Source organism: Podarcis filfolensis (assembly GCF_964270895.1).
Source record: "Podarcis filfolensis genome assembly, chromosome: 6".
In the NCBI taxonomy this organism is placed as follows: domain Eukaryota; kingdom Metazoa; phylum Chordata; class Lepidosauria; order Squamata; family Lacertidae; genus Podarcis; species Podarcis filfolensis.
This window is the reverse complement of record NC_139609.1, coordinates 93,338,207-93,353,120: the sequence shown is the minus strand read 5'-3', so window position 1 is coordinate 93,353,120 and position 14,914 is coordinate 93,338,207. Positions and strand designations below refer to the sequence as shown.

Below are 14,914 nucleotides of genomic sequence, written 5' to 3'. Positions count from 1 at the left end.
TCCACCCCAAGCCGGCATATAAGAGAGACCACTTAACACAGCGGAAAGAACCTCCAGGTGCTCAGACTATTCTTACATGCCCCTGTTGAGATCGCCTTCTTCCTGGCTGAGGTCTCTCTCTTTTTTTTGCAAAGAGAACAATTGGGCTGTGTTTGCCCACTGAGCCCAGAGGTGTGATCAGAAAGGACAACTTGACCCCTTTCTTCACCTTCCCGTCTGAAAGAAACAACTTTGCAACCGCGACATCTTGCTTCGCCAGCTCCCGGCGTCAGTCTCCTCTGCGTAAATATTATGACAACCTTTCTTTCTTTCCTTTTTTGAGGGGTAAGACACTCAAATTACTGTTACATTGTAAAACACGATGGGGACGTTATATCAATGGGCTTTTTTTTTTTTGCCGGGGCTGCACTTGAGCTCAGCCCAAGAACTTACTGTTCTGGGGTTTGGCTACGGAATATGCGAGTAATAAAAAGAAAATACGAGCATGTGCAAAGTGCATTTCACCAAGTAATCAGAACCGGCTCCCACTTCTATCTGGGAGTAGAAGCTGCCAGAAAAGATAATGCAGCTTCTATCAGGCCTGAACTTGCTCCTAATATTTTTAGTTGCAATGAATTTGACATAATCCTTGCCTTTTCTAAAAGCCAGCTGGGCTAGCAGCCAGGTCCAAATCTTACAGCAGCATCTTGGAGTTCACAAATCTCTGGCGAGATGCAATCTCACTAGGAGGCATGGGTGAGTCACTTTCTCACAGTCTCAGTTCCTTATCTGTAAAATGGGAATAATACTGAGTTGAGTCACGGGGCTGGCTGTCCTGCCTCAGCCTTTAAGGCTAGGATGGGCTGCTAAGCACAAACCACAGCAAGGATGTGATGCAAGGAAATCGGCACCTGCTCAGCTGGGAAGCAGCGTGAACCGCAGAGAGAAATAGCCAGAGCTTTCAGCACGTGCAGCAAAACAGCTGCAATTGTTTGATGGCAGGGGCTGGCCAAAGTTGTTACTTCCCCAACCCAGCCCCCTTTCCATGCTAGAGAGACAGCGTTCCACAATGGTTAGAGCGCTAGACTATGGCTGCGTGCTCACCATCCAGATAAAGCAGACGGCTCCCCCAAAGAATCCTGGGAGCTGTAGTTTGTTAAGGGTGCTGGGAATTAGACCTCTGTGTGTGGTGAACTATAATTCCCAGGATTTGAGAGCTACAATTCCCAGCACCTGTAACAAACTGGGGCCGTCGTCCCCCTCTTTAGTGCTGTAAGTAGGGCACACCGCTGTTTAAACAACTGAGGCGGCTGCCAACACATCTGGCCCAGAAGCAAACCAAAGTGGCTCACAGATCAAATGGACTAGTGACTTGATTTGGGGAAAGGGGAATTTATATTGGTTTGGTTTGATGCGGATGTGTTGCTTTCGTTCGTTACAGCAGGATCCCCTCGCACAGGTGCCCCACTTGTCTCAAGCTACCTAGGGCCATCGCCATTCCTCTGCCTTACATGAACCACCAGCAATCAGTTTTAGAATCGTAGAGTAACCCCAAGGTCATCTAGCCCAACCCCCTGCAATGCAGAAATCTTTTGCCCAATGTGGGGCTCAAACCCGCAACCCTGAGATTAAGAGCCTTATGCTTTGTCAACGGAACTATCCCTTCCTTGCAAGACTGTTGTGAGGGCTGATGCCTGGATAGCACAGTTGGTCAGAGCCTGGTGCTGACAACCCCAAGGTTGCAGGTTCGATCCCCGTATGGGGCAGCTGCATATTCCTGCATTGCAGGGGGTTGGACTAGATGATCCCCAGGGTCCCTTCCACCTCTACAATTCTATGACAGTTGAGATATTGCACATGAAGCACTCCAGGATAGAAAAACCTTAGCGCTACATGCTTTGTACAGGAGAGCAGCCTCAAACATCATGGCTGCATGGCTTGAGCTGTAACGGAATAAAGGGTCCCTGCAGAAATCCCTTTCCTTCTGCGTTCCTGATGATTTCCACTTGTGATGCTATCTGGGCTGTTATACGCAAACCTGCTTCCAATGACCTATGCACCTGCAAAAGTTTCAGGGTAGACATACGGCTTTGTTTACAGCAATTATGCGGTAAGAAGTGTTGCAGAACTAGTAAAGCAGAAGGGCATGCGGGTGGTCAAGTATAAATCCACAGCTAATGTGCCACTGAAGGGATGCGGGTGGCGCTATGGTCTAAACCACTGAGCCTCTTGGGCTTGCTGATCAGAAGGTCGGCGGTTCGAATCCCCACAATGGGGTGAGCTCCCGTTGCTCAGTCCCAGCTCCTGCCAATCTAGCAGTTCGAAAGCATGTCAAAGTACAAGTAGATAAATAGGTACCACTCCGGCGGGAAGGTAAACAATGTTTCTGTGCGCTGCTCTGGTTTTGGTGTTCCGTTGTGCCAGAAGCGGCTTAGTCATGCTGGCTACATGATCCGGAAAAACTGCGGACAAATGTCGGCCCCCTCGGACAGTAAAGCGAGATGAGCGCCGCAACCCCAGAGTCATCTGCGACTGGACTTAACTGTCAGGGGTCCTTTACCTTTAATCCACCATTACTGTGTCAATGACATGTTGGGAGGATACATCCACAAAAAGACATCGGTCCGGAGGGGCCCAAGAAGTCCCGGGTTCAAATCTCAGCCTAGCCAAGCACTCACGAACAACAACCAGCCTCTGCCTGTCTATTCACGAGAAGTTGCTCAACGGAACTTACTCAAGCGCTACACTGGTATCCTGTCCTTCCTCCAAGAATCATAGAATTGTAAGGGATCCCAAGGGTCATCTAGTCCAACCCCATATAGAAGCAGCATGTATATTTCCCATCCACCAATCCAGCCTCACAACAACCCTGCGGGGTAGGTGGGTGACTAGGACAAGTCACTCCATTCAGTTTCATGTCTCAGATATAGGGGGCCAACCCCAGATTGCCCTGGTCCTAGTCTGAAACTCAGCTCTAACCACTACGATACACTGTCTCCCAGTGCAAAAGTGGTGGCGGGCAGCAATTATGTCTTCTCCTGAGACCTCTTTTTCCAGTTCCATCAAAGTGAATGGAGCAAAAAGGAGGAACTTCTGTTTGATTTGCTTGCGCAGAAGGCGAGAAAGTGGTCCCACCCAACAGCATGATATCCCAAGGGTCCAGGAAGGATATTATGGGGCCCATGCAGTCTTTCAGATTTTGTCTGGCCTCCTCCAGGAAACCCATTTACTTGCTTTCCCAAATCTTATGTGGGCTTTACTCATTCATTCTTATCTGCCTATGGGGTGTTTATACGACAGTGAGCATTCATTCCCATTCACTTGCAGGGGGCTGGCTTGCTGGCTGCCTGGCTGGCTTGCTCTATCTATCTATCTATCTATCTATCTATCATCTATCATCTCTTCCTCTTAATTGTTCATTCATCTCCCCTCCACACTTTGCAGTGTGTTTTCCTGCCAACTTCCTATCCACCAAAAGTCCTTTTTTAAAGTTAATTTGCTCTGTTAGGGCAACAAGAGCGCTTTAAATCCACTTTAACTGCGGAAGCCTAGATTTCTGGTATGTCTTTGGATCCTTCCCACAAGGTGTCAAAAATATTGGGGTACAGTCCCTTCATCCCTGACCTCTGCTCAACATCTGGAGGGCCACAGATCCCCCCCCCCACTCTCACCCCAGAGGATTTTCTCCAGTTAGTTTGGAGGGCCCGAACTCTTGCCCCACATATAACAGCTGCCTGTTCTGCGTAGTGTGCTGGTCTAGCCCAGAACGAACATGGACTGCTTTGTACATTTTAAAGCACCGTATAAATGTGACGGCAGTACGCCGTTGTCGTGCATCGCTGCGGAATAACTACCATCCCAGGCTCCTTCCTCGCAGTTGCAAAACGCTGACCGGAAACCCGTTTTGCTCCTTTTAAAAGAGGTTGGTGAGAACCTTGATGGAGACCACTCTTTCGCCACTCAGAGCTTGACAAGGTCATCAAAGGATGTCGAGGGATAACACGGCGGGGATCTTGAGATTACTCCTCTACCGCCTTCTCGCCCCTGTGAGTCTCCGAACCGCGCGTCCACATTTACTCTTGAATTATTCAGTCTGGAAGATTGCATGGAAATGCTGTTTACACACATCTGCGAGTCCTCAAGGCTTGCTCCCAGGGTGGTTTTGTTTAGGAAGGGTATCTGTCCCTAAACATGTATATGTGCTCAGAATTAAGTCCTGCTGAATTCAGTGGGGCTTATTGAAAGAACCATAGCTCAGTGGTAGAATCACACCCAAATGTCCCATGTTCAGTTCCCAATGACATTTCCAGTTAGGGCTGCAAGAAACTCCCATCTGAAATCCTGGACTGCAGCTTCTGATCAACGGAGACAAATAACCGAGCTGGATGGACCAACACTCTGTACAAAGGGAGCCTCCTTGTTTAGGAAATGTCTGTCAATGCTCAGTGCACGTACTTGTGAATGAGTACTGTTGCAAGCAGTGGGAGTTACTCCCTAGTAAACATGGCTGGCATACGAGCTGCAACATTATTTAGTTGCCCTGTGCTTCCAGCAACCGGGAGCCTTCCAGATATTTTGGACTTCAAATCCTATCAGTCTCATCCAGCACAGCTGTTCTAACTGGATGCAAGGCTATTCTTTCTCTCTCTTATCGCACTTTACAGCTCTCACATTGGACAGGTAGAATATACTCTGCTTTGGAAAACTCACAGCACTCCACAGAAGGTCTAATTAGAAGCGAAGCCTCTCTAAGGGCTGGGAATGGTTTTCAGCAATTTGGAATGTAAAAAGCACCTGCAGAGCAAAGAGTACCCCTGACCATGTGCAGAATGGCAGTCGCTCCCACACTGAATAACCTCTACACAACATCTGAGGGTACCCAGGCCAGAGACTGGGGCTTAGCAGGTTTAACACCCGCAACCTCTTTTTTAAAAAAAAAGAAATTAAAATAGCCCCCGCAACACAGTGTTCCTTGTGCCTGAGATACATGCATTCCCAGCGGCAACCTCCCTCCTTAAATCTGCTGTCAGTTGGCAGTCTCAAACACTGCCCATCCCATACAGGTCAATTCAGGAGCAGAAGCACCCCAAGCTCAAGGAAGCTGGCTCCCATGCAAATGTGCCCAGGGATGCCAGTTTTTCATTTTGTTCACTTTAAAGATGCCCAGGACAGCCCCCACCACCACAAAAGCAGCCAAGTCACAGAGCCTCATTTTCACCTCTGACATTGAAATCAGAAGCCAAGAGGGACACTGAGCCTGTGCAGAGTGCTCCCCGTGCACGCGTGGAAGGACGCCACAGCAACCTACCTAGACAGCAGGGGACGGCTACCAGGTCAGACATCTTTTCAGAAACCCAGCGCTCGGGAGAGTCCGTGCAACCATTCCCTCCCTACACGGGCACATGAAGCTACTCGCAAGCATCGGGGCACCTTCCGAGCCCCACACCACCTCTTCTGCCCAGCCACCTACGCGCATCAGAGCCTCAGGCATGCTCATCCTTCATCCTCACCCGCAAGACGGAAGAATAGCTGGCGACCCCCAGCCCTTCACCTCCCTTTCTCAGTCTCTTAAGCTCTTGTTCCTCATCCACACACCGTGCGCGCCTAACTTAACACGGAGGTCGAACAATTGCCCTCCGGAGTCCCAGCTTGCAAGTTGCATGCCATGATTAGAAGACCCCGAAGGGCATCAGCCAAGCCCTCGAGCCGGACTCAGAACAAAGAGCCACCCCGCTCACCTGAGAGCCACAGGCGAGGGTCGCCAGGTACCCAAAGCTGCCCAGGCGCGCGCCCCGTGACGGCTACCCCTTCCTTACCTTCCATCTCCTTGGTCTCGCCGCAGTTCATCGCCAGAGCCCGTTCATGGCCCCCTCCCGTGTCCGGCAAGGGGTTGCCTTTGGAGCGGAATTCCGCGAACATCAAGCGCATGCGGCCCGAGGCGCGGGGATGGGCGGCGGGATTCAGACGATCCGCGGTCTCGCGCAAAGAGGTCCGGGCTGGGCGGGGCAGGACAGGAGCCCGTGTTGCTGCCGCTACCGCTCGTGTGGACGGAGCCCGGAGCTCTCCTCCTCTCCACGTTCAAGACACTTCGGCAAAGTGGCCAGCGCTCGCCTTGCGCACCGCCTATCACTGCAAATCCGCCTCCTCCTCTTTCCCTCCTCCCTTCCCGCTTTTGTCTCTTTCTGTCTCTCTCTCTCTCTCTCCTACTCTCAAGTCATCCGACGACGCTGCTGCTGCTGCTGCCGGATCGGAGGGAGACGATGCTCAAACACGCCCCTCGCCGACATCCCTGCAAGGTCATCCTCGCCGCCGCCCGTGCCAGCCCCTGCCTCGTTGCGCAGCGAGGCGCACGGCAGAGTCCAACAACAAGGCGATCATTTCGCCTTCGCCGCCGCCGGTCCTCCCACCCCGAGCTGGGCGGGGAAGGGCCGCGGACGCAGCGGCTGCCTGCAAGTCCCGGACAAAGCCCGGCAAGCAGGCGAGGCGTGGTGTTGCTGGTGGCGGCGCGCCTTGGAGCGCCGCTGCGCGCGTCTCCAGCGCGCCGAGAGCCCTTCGCCGGCGCCTGGGCTGGGCCCAGCAGGCACGACCCCGGCTCCGGCAGGGAGGAGAAGCTCTCCGCGAGGTTGCGAAAGGAGGAGGAGCCGCGGGAGGCGGGAGCCGCCGGGATCGGGCCTGCAACCTGCCGGGGAAAGGAGCCGGGAGCCGCACGGCGTGCCCGACCGCGAGGTGCTTCGTAGCGCGGCTGGCGAGGGCGCGTTGGCGGATCGAGATGGCTGGAGGCGAGGTCAAGGCTCGCGGGCCACCTCTCGGCCGCCAGGCCAACGTGGGCACCATCCGGCCGGGTGCTGGCTGGCTCCGGCGGGCAGCAACTCCCCCTGCGCGATCCCGCCCATCCCACCGCTGGCTTTTCCCCGGCGGCCACCGCCCCGAAGGGCTCTCGGCTTGGCCGGCTGCCGCGCAAAGGCGCTCTCGGGGAGGCCTCCGCCGTCGCCCCGCGCTTGGGCGCGCACGTGCTCCCGCTGCGCACACGCCCCGATCCGCCGCGCCCTGCCCTGCCTCTGGTTGGGCTGGTTTTCCCAGCCGTACCTAGTGTTATTTATTTATTACCCCACGCCTTTTGCAGTGCAATACTATGCATATCTACCCAGATCAATGGCTTACTCCCAAGTAATCCTATGCACGCTTACCTCGGAGAACAACCCAATCGAATTCATTGGAGCTTCGTGTAGGCATCCAAAGGGTTGAATTGATTAATCTTTTAGTTTATTATTATTAGTATTATTATTATTATTAAGAATGCCATTGGCTTTATTGCTATTTGGGGGTGTTTTAAACTACAGATTGTCTTTTCTTAAGCTGCTTCTCAGCCACTTTCAGAATTAAAATAAAATAAAACATACTCTGAGATCGGAAGACTCATCTGTCTTTTAGCCTCAAGCCACCATAGGGGAGGGATCAGCTAGTATATATTTGTAGCCATATGCCAAGGTCTTTCTAGAGTTGCCTGTTTTACTCCTCCCTCTCTCGGTCCTTTGTTTTCCCCACCCCCCTCCTGATTAATGGTTGCTATTAGCTAGTCGGGTGCCATTCAATGTACACAGCGCTTGACAACAGCAGTCATAGAGACGGGGAACTAGCCGCCTCCTGAGGAGCTGAGAGACTGTGCCTTGACAGCAGGGAAGACAGAGGAACATAGGAAATAGAAGAACACAAGAAACTGCCTTGCACTGAGACAGGCCATCTTAATCAATACTGTCTTCACTGGCCAGCAGTAGCTCTTGTAGGGTTGAAAGGGACCACATGGGTCATCTAGTCCAACCCCCTGCAATAGGAAACTTGCCCACGGTGGGGCTCGAACCCTTAACCGAATATTAAGAGTCTCATGCTCTAGCCTTCTGCATGCAATGCTATTGCTCTACCCTGAGCTACAGCTCTTCCTTGACAAAGGAAGGAAGGAAGGAAGGAGACACTGTGAGGGATGCAGGCTTGCACAAGTGCAGTTAGAGCTGTGGAAGTTTGGTTATATTGGGGCAGGCATGGCTGTTTTGGGACTACAATTCCCATCATCCCTGACCACTGGTCCTGTTAGCTAGGGATGATGGGAGTTGTAGTCCCAAAACAGCTGGAGGGCCGAGTTTGGCCAGGCCTGGAATGCCTAAAGATTTAAGGCATACAATGGACTGCTTTGCTAAAGTGACCCTGAGAGCAAAAAAATTGGGCTATCCAAAGAAGGCCCTGGATTACAGTCATACCTCATGTTACGTTTGCTTCAGGTTGAGCGTTTTCAGGTTGCGTCCCGCGGCGACCTGGAAGTACTGGAACGGGTTACTTCCAGGTTTAGCCGCTTGTGCATACGCACAAAATGACATTACGCACATGCACAGAAGCAGCGAAGCGTGATCCATGCGTGCGCAGACGCAGGTTGCATTCTTTTCAGGTTGCGAACGGGCCTCCGGAACGGATCCCGTTCGCAACCAGAGGTACCACTGTACTTACTCAGGCAACAGAGTCACTGCCGAGTGTTCCAGTGATCTATTATGTCTCCACTTGTGGATTATTGAACGCACCATTTGTAGCGAGCATATGGAAGGGAGCGCGTGTGATGAAAATACAATGCAATGACTCCCAGCGTGCAAGAATATTGCAGAAGGCCTCTATGAAAAGCCATCAAGCAGAAATAGACTTCAGTGTTACGTATTATGGCTTCTTCAACCCATAAAAATGGTCAGAGGGTGGCCGTTTCATATCTTCAGATATGCACATAGAAGGAAGGGGGTCCTGTTTTTACAGCAAAAGGAGCATGTGCTCAAGGGTGCCAAACATCCTCCCCCACCACAGCTTACGTCCCCTCAGGTATTTTACCCACGTCACGTGGGGTCACTTCTGGCTGAGGATAAGACTGCTGGTAGAGGGGTGGATAAGCTGCAGGGTGAACACATAGAATCTCAGATATAATCTAGGTGCCAAGTGGCTCCTGAAACCTGGGTTACAGTCGCCAAAACAGAATGTCTAGTTGCCATTTGGGGGCCAAGCAACTCCAAAGCTGCATTTTTCAATACCACTTTTGGGTTCCTGAAATTTGTTCTGACTGCAGAAAAAGTATCGCAGATAGAATTCTACAGGATGCGCCGTTAGTGAAAATGGTCAGGATCCGACGGTCCCCAGGCATGCACCTCCAGGCGGTGGAGACGTCAGGGGCAAAATGCGTCTGGCACCTAATGAATTTCGAACGCTATACAGCAGATCTAGTCCTCTGTTAGGGATGGGGAGAAGGCAGATTGGGGTCTACTGGGAGATAGGCAATGATTTCTGACACATGTTTAGCAATCAGCATAAGTGTTCATAAAGAAGGCTGATCGCCGAAGAATTGATGCTTTTGAATTATGGTGCTGGAGGAGACTCTTGAGAGTCCCAAGGACTGCAAGAAGATCAAACCTATCCATTCTTAAGGAAATCAGCCCTGAGTGCTCACTGGAAGGACAGATTGTGAAGCTGAGGCTCCAGTACTTTGGCCACCTCATGAGAAGAGAAGACTCCCTGGAAAAGACCCTGATGCTGGGAAAGATGGAGGGCACAAGGAGAAGGGGACGGCAGAGGACGAGATGGTTGGACAGTGTTCTCGAAGCTACAAACACGAGTCTGACCAAACTGCGGGAGGCAGTGGAAGACAGGAGTGCCTGGCGTGCTCTGGTCCATGGGGTCATGAAGAGTCGGACACGACTAAACGACTAAACAACAACAATAAGTGTTCTCCACAGAAAGTCCAATTAATCCAGCATCTTGTTTTCACAGAGGCCAACCAGATACCTGTGAGAAGCCCTCAAGCTGAGCTCAGCAGCACTGGAGTTAGTTAGACAGCTCTAAAGTGTTCCGAAATGCGTCCCAACCTTCTGTATGGCTGCCACCCTCTTTGCTGACCTAGTGCTAGCCATTGACCTTTACGTAGTTTTTTCCCTGTTTTGGAGCAGATGGAGTCAGCTTTGTCTTTTCAATTTATTGTTTGGGACAAAAGTGTTAAAGAGCTCCCGTTACTCCATTTAAATTCACCAGGTTTCACGACCCGCTCCCCTTTAATTTGACCATATAACTGGAGAGACAGTAGTGTAAAGGCCCATGAAAAATTAATCAGGCTTATTCCAGGGGAGCAGGATAAATAAAATAAAAAGATGACTCCAATTCAGCATAATAAGAAATCCAATATAACGAATCCCAGCCGTGGCTAATGATCTTATCAGCATGCAATGTACACTACAGGCCACAGAAGGAGAATAACCTCATCAGCTTTGACAGGTTGTTCTAGCCAGCTAAACGGAACAGTCACCGCAGATATGCCCAGCAAGGGGAGAGGATGTTGACAAGGAAGGAGGTGAGGGTGTTAGCATGGGTGACCTTCAGGAGATGCAACAAATTTCCTGTCCCCATTCCCTTTGCCAATTCACCAGCTGCTGCTCCCCGGCTGGCATGTCTCATCAGACAGGTCTCTGCTGTGGGTTTGACCTGATGTGTCCCAAGGTCAAGGCAGGACCAGCTCAGAACGGGTGTGGTGCTAGCGGCTGCAAAGTCCCTGGAAAACCAAGGGCTCCTCTAGGCAACCTATTTACTGACCATTCATCCAGATTTGCCTGTGCAAAGCAGATTACAGTGGTACCTCGGGTTAAGAACTTAATTCGTTCTGGAGATCCGTTCTTAACCTGAAACTGTTCTTAACCTGAAGCACCACTTTAGCTAATGGGGCCTCCCGCTGCTGCCGTGCTGCCACCACATGATTTCTGTTCTCATCCTGAAGCAAAGTTCTTAACCCGAGGTACTATTTCTGGGTTAGTGGAGTCTGTAACCTGAAGTGTCTGTAACCCGAGGTACCACTGTATATGCTATGGTCAAAGCCACACTATATATTTTAAGCACACGACTCCCCCCCCCCCAAGAATCCTGGGAACTGTACTTCATTACAGGTGATGGGAATTCTAAACCACAGTCCCCAGGATTCGTTTTTGGGGTTAGGGCAGTCTTAAGCTTTTCTGGCACCGTGGTGCAAAGCTCCCTCCGCCGCCCCCCATTTCCCAGAGTTTTTTTAGGGAGGACGGAACTGCCGATGGGGCTAGAGGAGGCGGGCAGTGGCTGGAGGGTGGCTCCTCTGGCAGGGAAGAGGTGGAGGCTGGACGCGGCGCCTCCCGGCTCAGCTGGACGCTTCGTGCTGTGGTGGTCATGGCAGACGGAGGCTCCAGGTGCGGCGCTGCTTCAGCGAGGACAGCGAGCTGAAGCTGGGAGGTGCCACGTCCAGCCTCCGCCTCTTCCCTGGCGCCCTCCAGAACATGGTGCCCTGGTGCCATTAGCATCTATGTGTAAGACACCCCTGTACGGGGGAGCCATGTGCTTTAAAGGACTTGTCGTTCTTCCATCTTTGAGACCCAAGGTAGAGCGCACAGGTTTGCAAGGAGTTTCCTATGGAGGCACCAAACAGAAAATGTAGGTTGTGCTGGGTCCGACCCATAGGTGCCCATCTAGTTCAGCACCCTGTTTCCTGCAGTGAACAACCAGTTGCCCACAGAAAGTCCACAAGCAGGGCATGAGGGAAAGGGCCTTCTGTTGTCGTTCCCCATCAGCTGGTCTTCAGAGGCCTGGTTCCTCCAATCTCAGAGCTACAGCATGTGGAAATCTCACACGTTTGCAGAGGAGGGCAACCAAGATGATCAAAGGTCTGGAAACCAAGCATGATGAGGAATAGTTGAAGGAGCTGGGTATGTTTAGCCTGGAAAAGAGGAAGCTGAGAAGAGATATGTGATAGCCATTTTCAAACATCTCAAGGGCTGTCGCATGGAAGAGGGAACAAGTTTGTTTTCTCCTGCTCTGGACTGAAAACAATGGATTCAAGTTCCAAGAGTGGAGATTCTGATTAAACACCAGGAAGAACTTTCTGATGGTAAGAGCTGTTTGACAGTGTAATGAACATTATCGGGAAGTTGTGGACTCTCCATCCTTGGAGAGGTTGGATGGTCGTCTGTCATGGATGCTTTAGCTGAGATTCCTGCACTGCAAGGGATTGGAATAGAGGACCCTCGAGATCCCTTCCAACTCTACAATTTCTGTGAAATCAGGACTTGTAGCCAGTGGGCAGCCCTTATCCTTCCTGAATGTGTTGCAGCAAGGTCGTTCCATTACATGAACCAGTCCTAGGCCAGGGTTGGGAAATATTTTTCAGGCTGAAGGCCACTCTGCCATCTGGGCAACCTTCCAAGGGCCACATGCCAAGAATGGGTAGGGCCAGGGACAAAAATGTAAATTTTAGCATTTCACTAAATGTTTCTATACCTCTCGCTCTCCCAGGCAAGTAGGAAGCCTTCCAGCCAGTCTCTCCCCAGATGTGCTCCAGTGGGTTTGGTGAGCCCCTAGAATAGATTTGGGGGATGGGAGGAGAGTCCTGTTGCACAAACAGAAATCCTTGCATTGTTAGGTTGTGGGTTGTTGTTTTTTTGGAAGGGTGGAGTGTTTTGCTTTAAATGCATGGTTAGCACTGCTTTGGATGCAACCCTGCATTCCAGTGTGGTGCAGTGGTCAAGAGCAGTAGATTTGTAATCTGGGGAACTGGGTTCGCGTCTCCGCTCCTCCACATGCAGCTGCTGGGTGACCTTGGGCCAGTCACACTTCTCTGAAGTCTCTCAGCCCCACTCACCTCACAGAGTGTTTGTTGTGGGGGAGGAAGGGAAAGGAGAATGTTAGCCGCTTTGAGACTCCTTATGGTAGTGATAAAGCGGGATATCAAATCCAAACTCTTCTTCTTCTTCCTCCAGTTGGTTGGGAGTCAACAGCCTGGTTGGATATCAAGTAGGTAGCTATCTATTTCAGGAAACAGCCAGATTCTTCCTTCCTCAACCACAAGCACATTAAAACCCTGTATTTTTAAACCTTGCGATTAAGGAAGTCGTCAACGAATCGCACCGATTCCTCGCCAACGTGAGAAGGCTGACGTGCAGAAATACCCAGGGAGACAATTCCAGGCTGCTCGACGGTTTCTGTTTCCGTGCCTTCTCTCTGCGACCACGAAATCTTGGAAACTTCGTTGCTTCCATGAAATCCCAGACTCCCTTGAAGCGCCCAGCTTGAGGAGAAAGAAAAATACCCAGCATTCCAGATCTCAACCAAACTGCTGAAGCTGGCAAAACGGTTATTATTAGAATTACATCTGGCAGGAAATGGAGTGCCCTCTCCTCTTCCTCTGAGTTGTCCCACAAATGGCGATTATTCCAAGTAAACTATTAGCTGACACTAGCAGATTTCCTGGCTCCTGAGGGTGGAAGCTGGAAAAAAAAATCCGTAAAAAAATAGGCCTTGGTAATGATCCACAGTTGTTGCGGAGACTTGGTTCTCGTTTAAAGTTATGTAAATGATATGCAGAGTTGTGTGCCTAGATTGGTCTCTGACAACTCAACATTTTCTCTCCATCTCTTTCTCTCTCTCTCATGAGCTCTTAATGGGTCAGCATCTGTTTGTACTCTTTCCTCTTCAATTTGCTTGTGTAATTGTATCTTGCTGGCCTTCTTCTCTCCCTTCAGTCAGATGCTCAACTGTTCCTGTTTACCAGAGACAGCCCCATTATCTGATGCCCGTCCCCTGCACATCCTTATTTTTACCCTTTCAGGATGCATCTGAGTGAGCAGAGCCATTCTCCGGGTGCCAGTCCCCCTACTTATCGTAAGTTCACAGAAATAGAAGGCCACATCTGCACCAAATATTTGAAGTGCAAACATGCCACTTTAACAGTCATCGTTTCCCCCAAAGAATCCTGGGAACTGTAGCATGTTAAGGGTGCTGAGAGCCGATCAGAAGGTTGGCGGTTCGAATCCCCGCGACGGGGTGAGTTCCCGTTGCTCGGTCCCTGCTCCTGCCAACCTAGCAGTTCGAAAGCATGTCAAAGTGCAAGTAGATAAATAGGTACCGCTCCGGCGGGAAGGTAAAGGGCGTTTCCGTGCACTGCTCTGGTTCACCAGAAGCGGCTTAGTCATGCTGGCCACATGACCCAGAAGCTGTACGCCGGCTCCCTCGGCCAGTAAAGCGAGATGAGCGCCGCAACCCCAGAGTCGTCCACAACTGACCTAATGGTCAGGGGTCCCTTTACCTTTACTCCCCCCAAATAGCTATAATTCCCAGATTTCCCTTGAAATCTCTTCCTTGGCTCTGCTGGGTCAAATCATCCAGATCAGATCCCAGCCTCACAAAGCAGCTCAGGGCCGGCGTGGCAGACTCTGTGACCCTCTGTGTTCCGCTCCCCCAGTGCGCTCACAACTGCACCGGGCATCAGCAAGCCACACTACGCCACTGGGAAAACCAGGGGAGGGAAAAGGAATGAAGTATCCTGCAGGAGGGAACTGAACAGGAGAAGCATGACTGCAGCATTTTGTCGCAGGCCCCCCTCGCATCTTCCTAACACACTTTATTTTTCGCTTCTCAGATCTGACCACCCGCTTCCCATGCAGAAGCAATCAGATGTTGGTAGCTTGTGACTTGAGGGCCTTCTGTTGATGTACCTCCCTGGGACCAATGAATATTTCAGGAAGAATGTTTACCTAATGCACAGTTGATTTTGCTAAATAGGCCACCCTGCCTTCAGAGAGTTGCAGCAGCCCTGCGCAATAATTGAGAAAGAATACTTCCCGCAAGTGTTAATTCAGGAGCTGCTCAGACAAGTTTCCAGGTTAGCTTATTTAAATAATAATAATAAAAAAAGCAGCTGAAACGAAGACGGGCCTCCGAACATCTCTTTGGCGCTGCGGCTTTTTACCTGAATGCAAGAAACGGCGGCGCAGATCAGCAGGTGCAAAAAATATGATCAAAATCTACAGTCGAGGATGACAACGCAATCTCTCCCCAGCCCTCTGGAGTTTACTTTCCAATTTGCATGGAGAAACGTTTCCCAGGCTGTTTCTTTCCCTTCAATTAC

The 14,914-nt window shown here is 51.0% G+C and overlaps 1 protein-coding gene across 3 annotated transcripts in view; it reads right to left on the bottom strand.

Annotated features, from left to right (window-relative positions):
* SAMD10 (sterile alpha motif domain containing 10) overlaps positions 1-6,984 on the bottom strand; it is a 64,360-nt gene extending 57,376 nt beyond the window's left edge. Inside the window, exon 1 of one of the 3 annotated variants that reach the window (XR_014549204.1) lies at positions 5,796-6,887. Coding sequence is in view for 2 of the 3 variants with exons in the window: in XM_083619185.1 (XP_083475311.1) it covers positions 5,796-5,907 (112 nt within the window). In the remaining variant the exon portion in view is untranslated. Of the gene's footprint in view, positions 1-5,795 lie in introns of all 3 variants that reach the window. The other 2 variants (XM_083619185.1, XM_083619186.1) reach the window with 2 other exon arrangements.
* Positions 6,985-14,914: the final 7,930 nt, after the last annotated feature.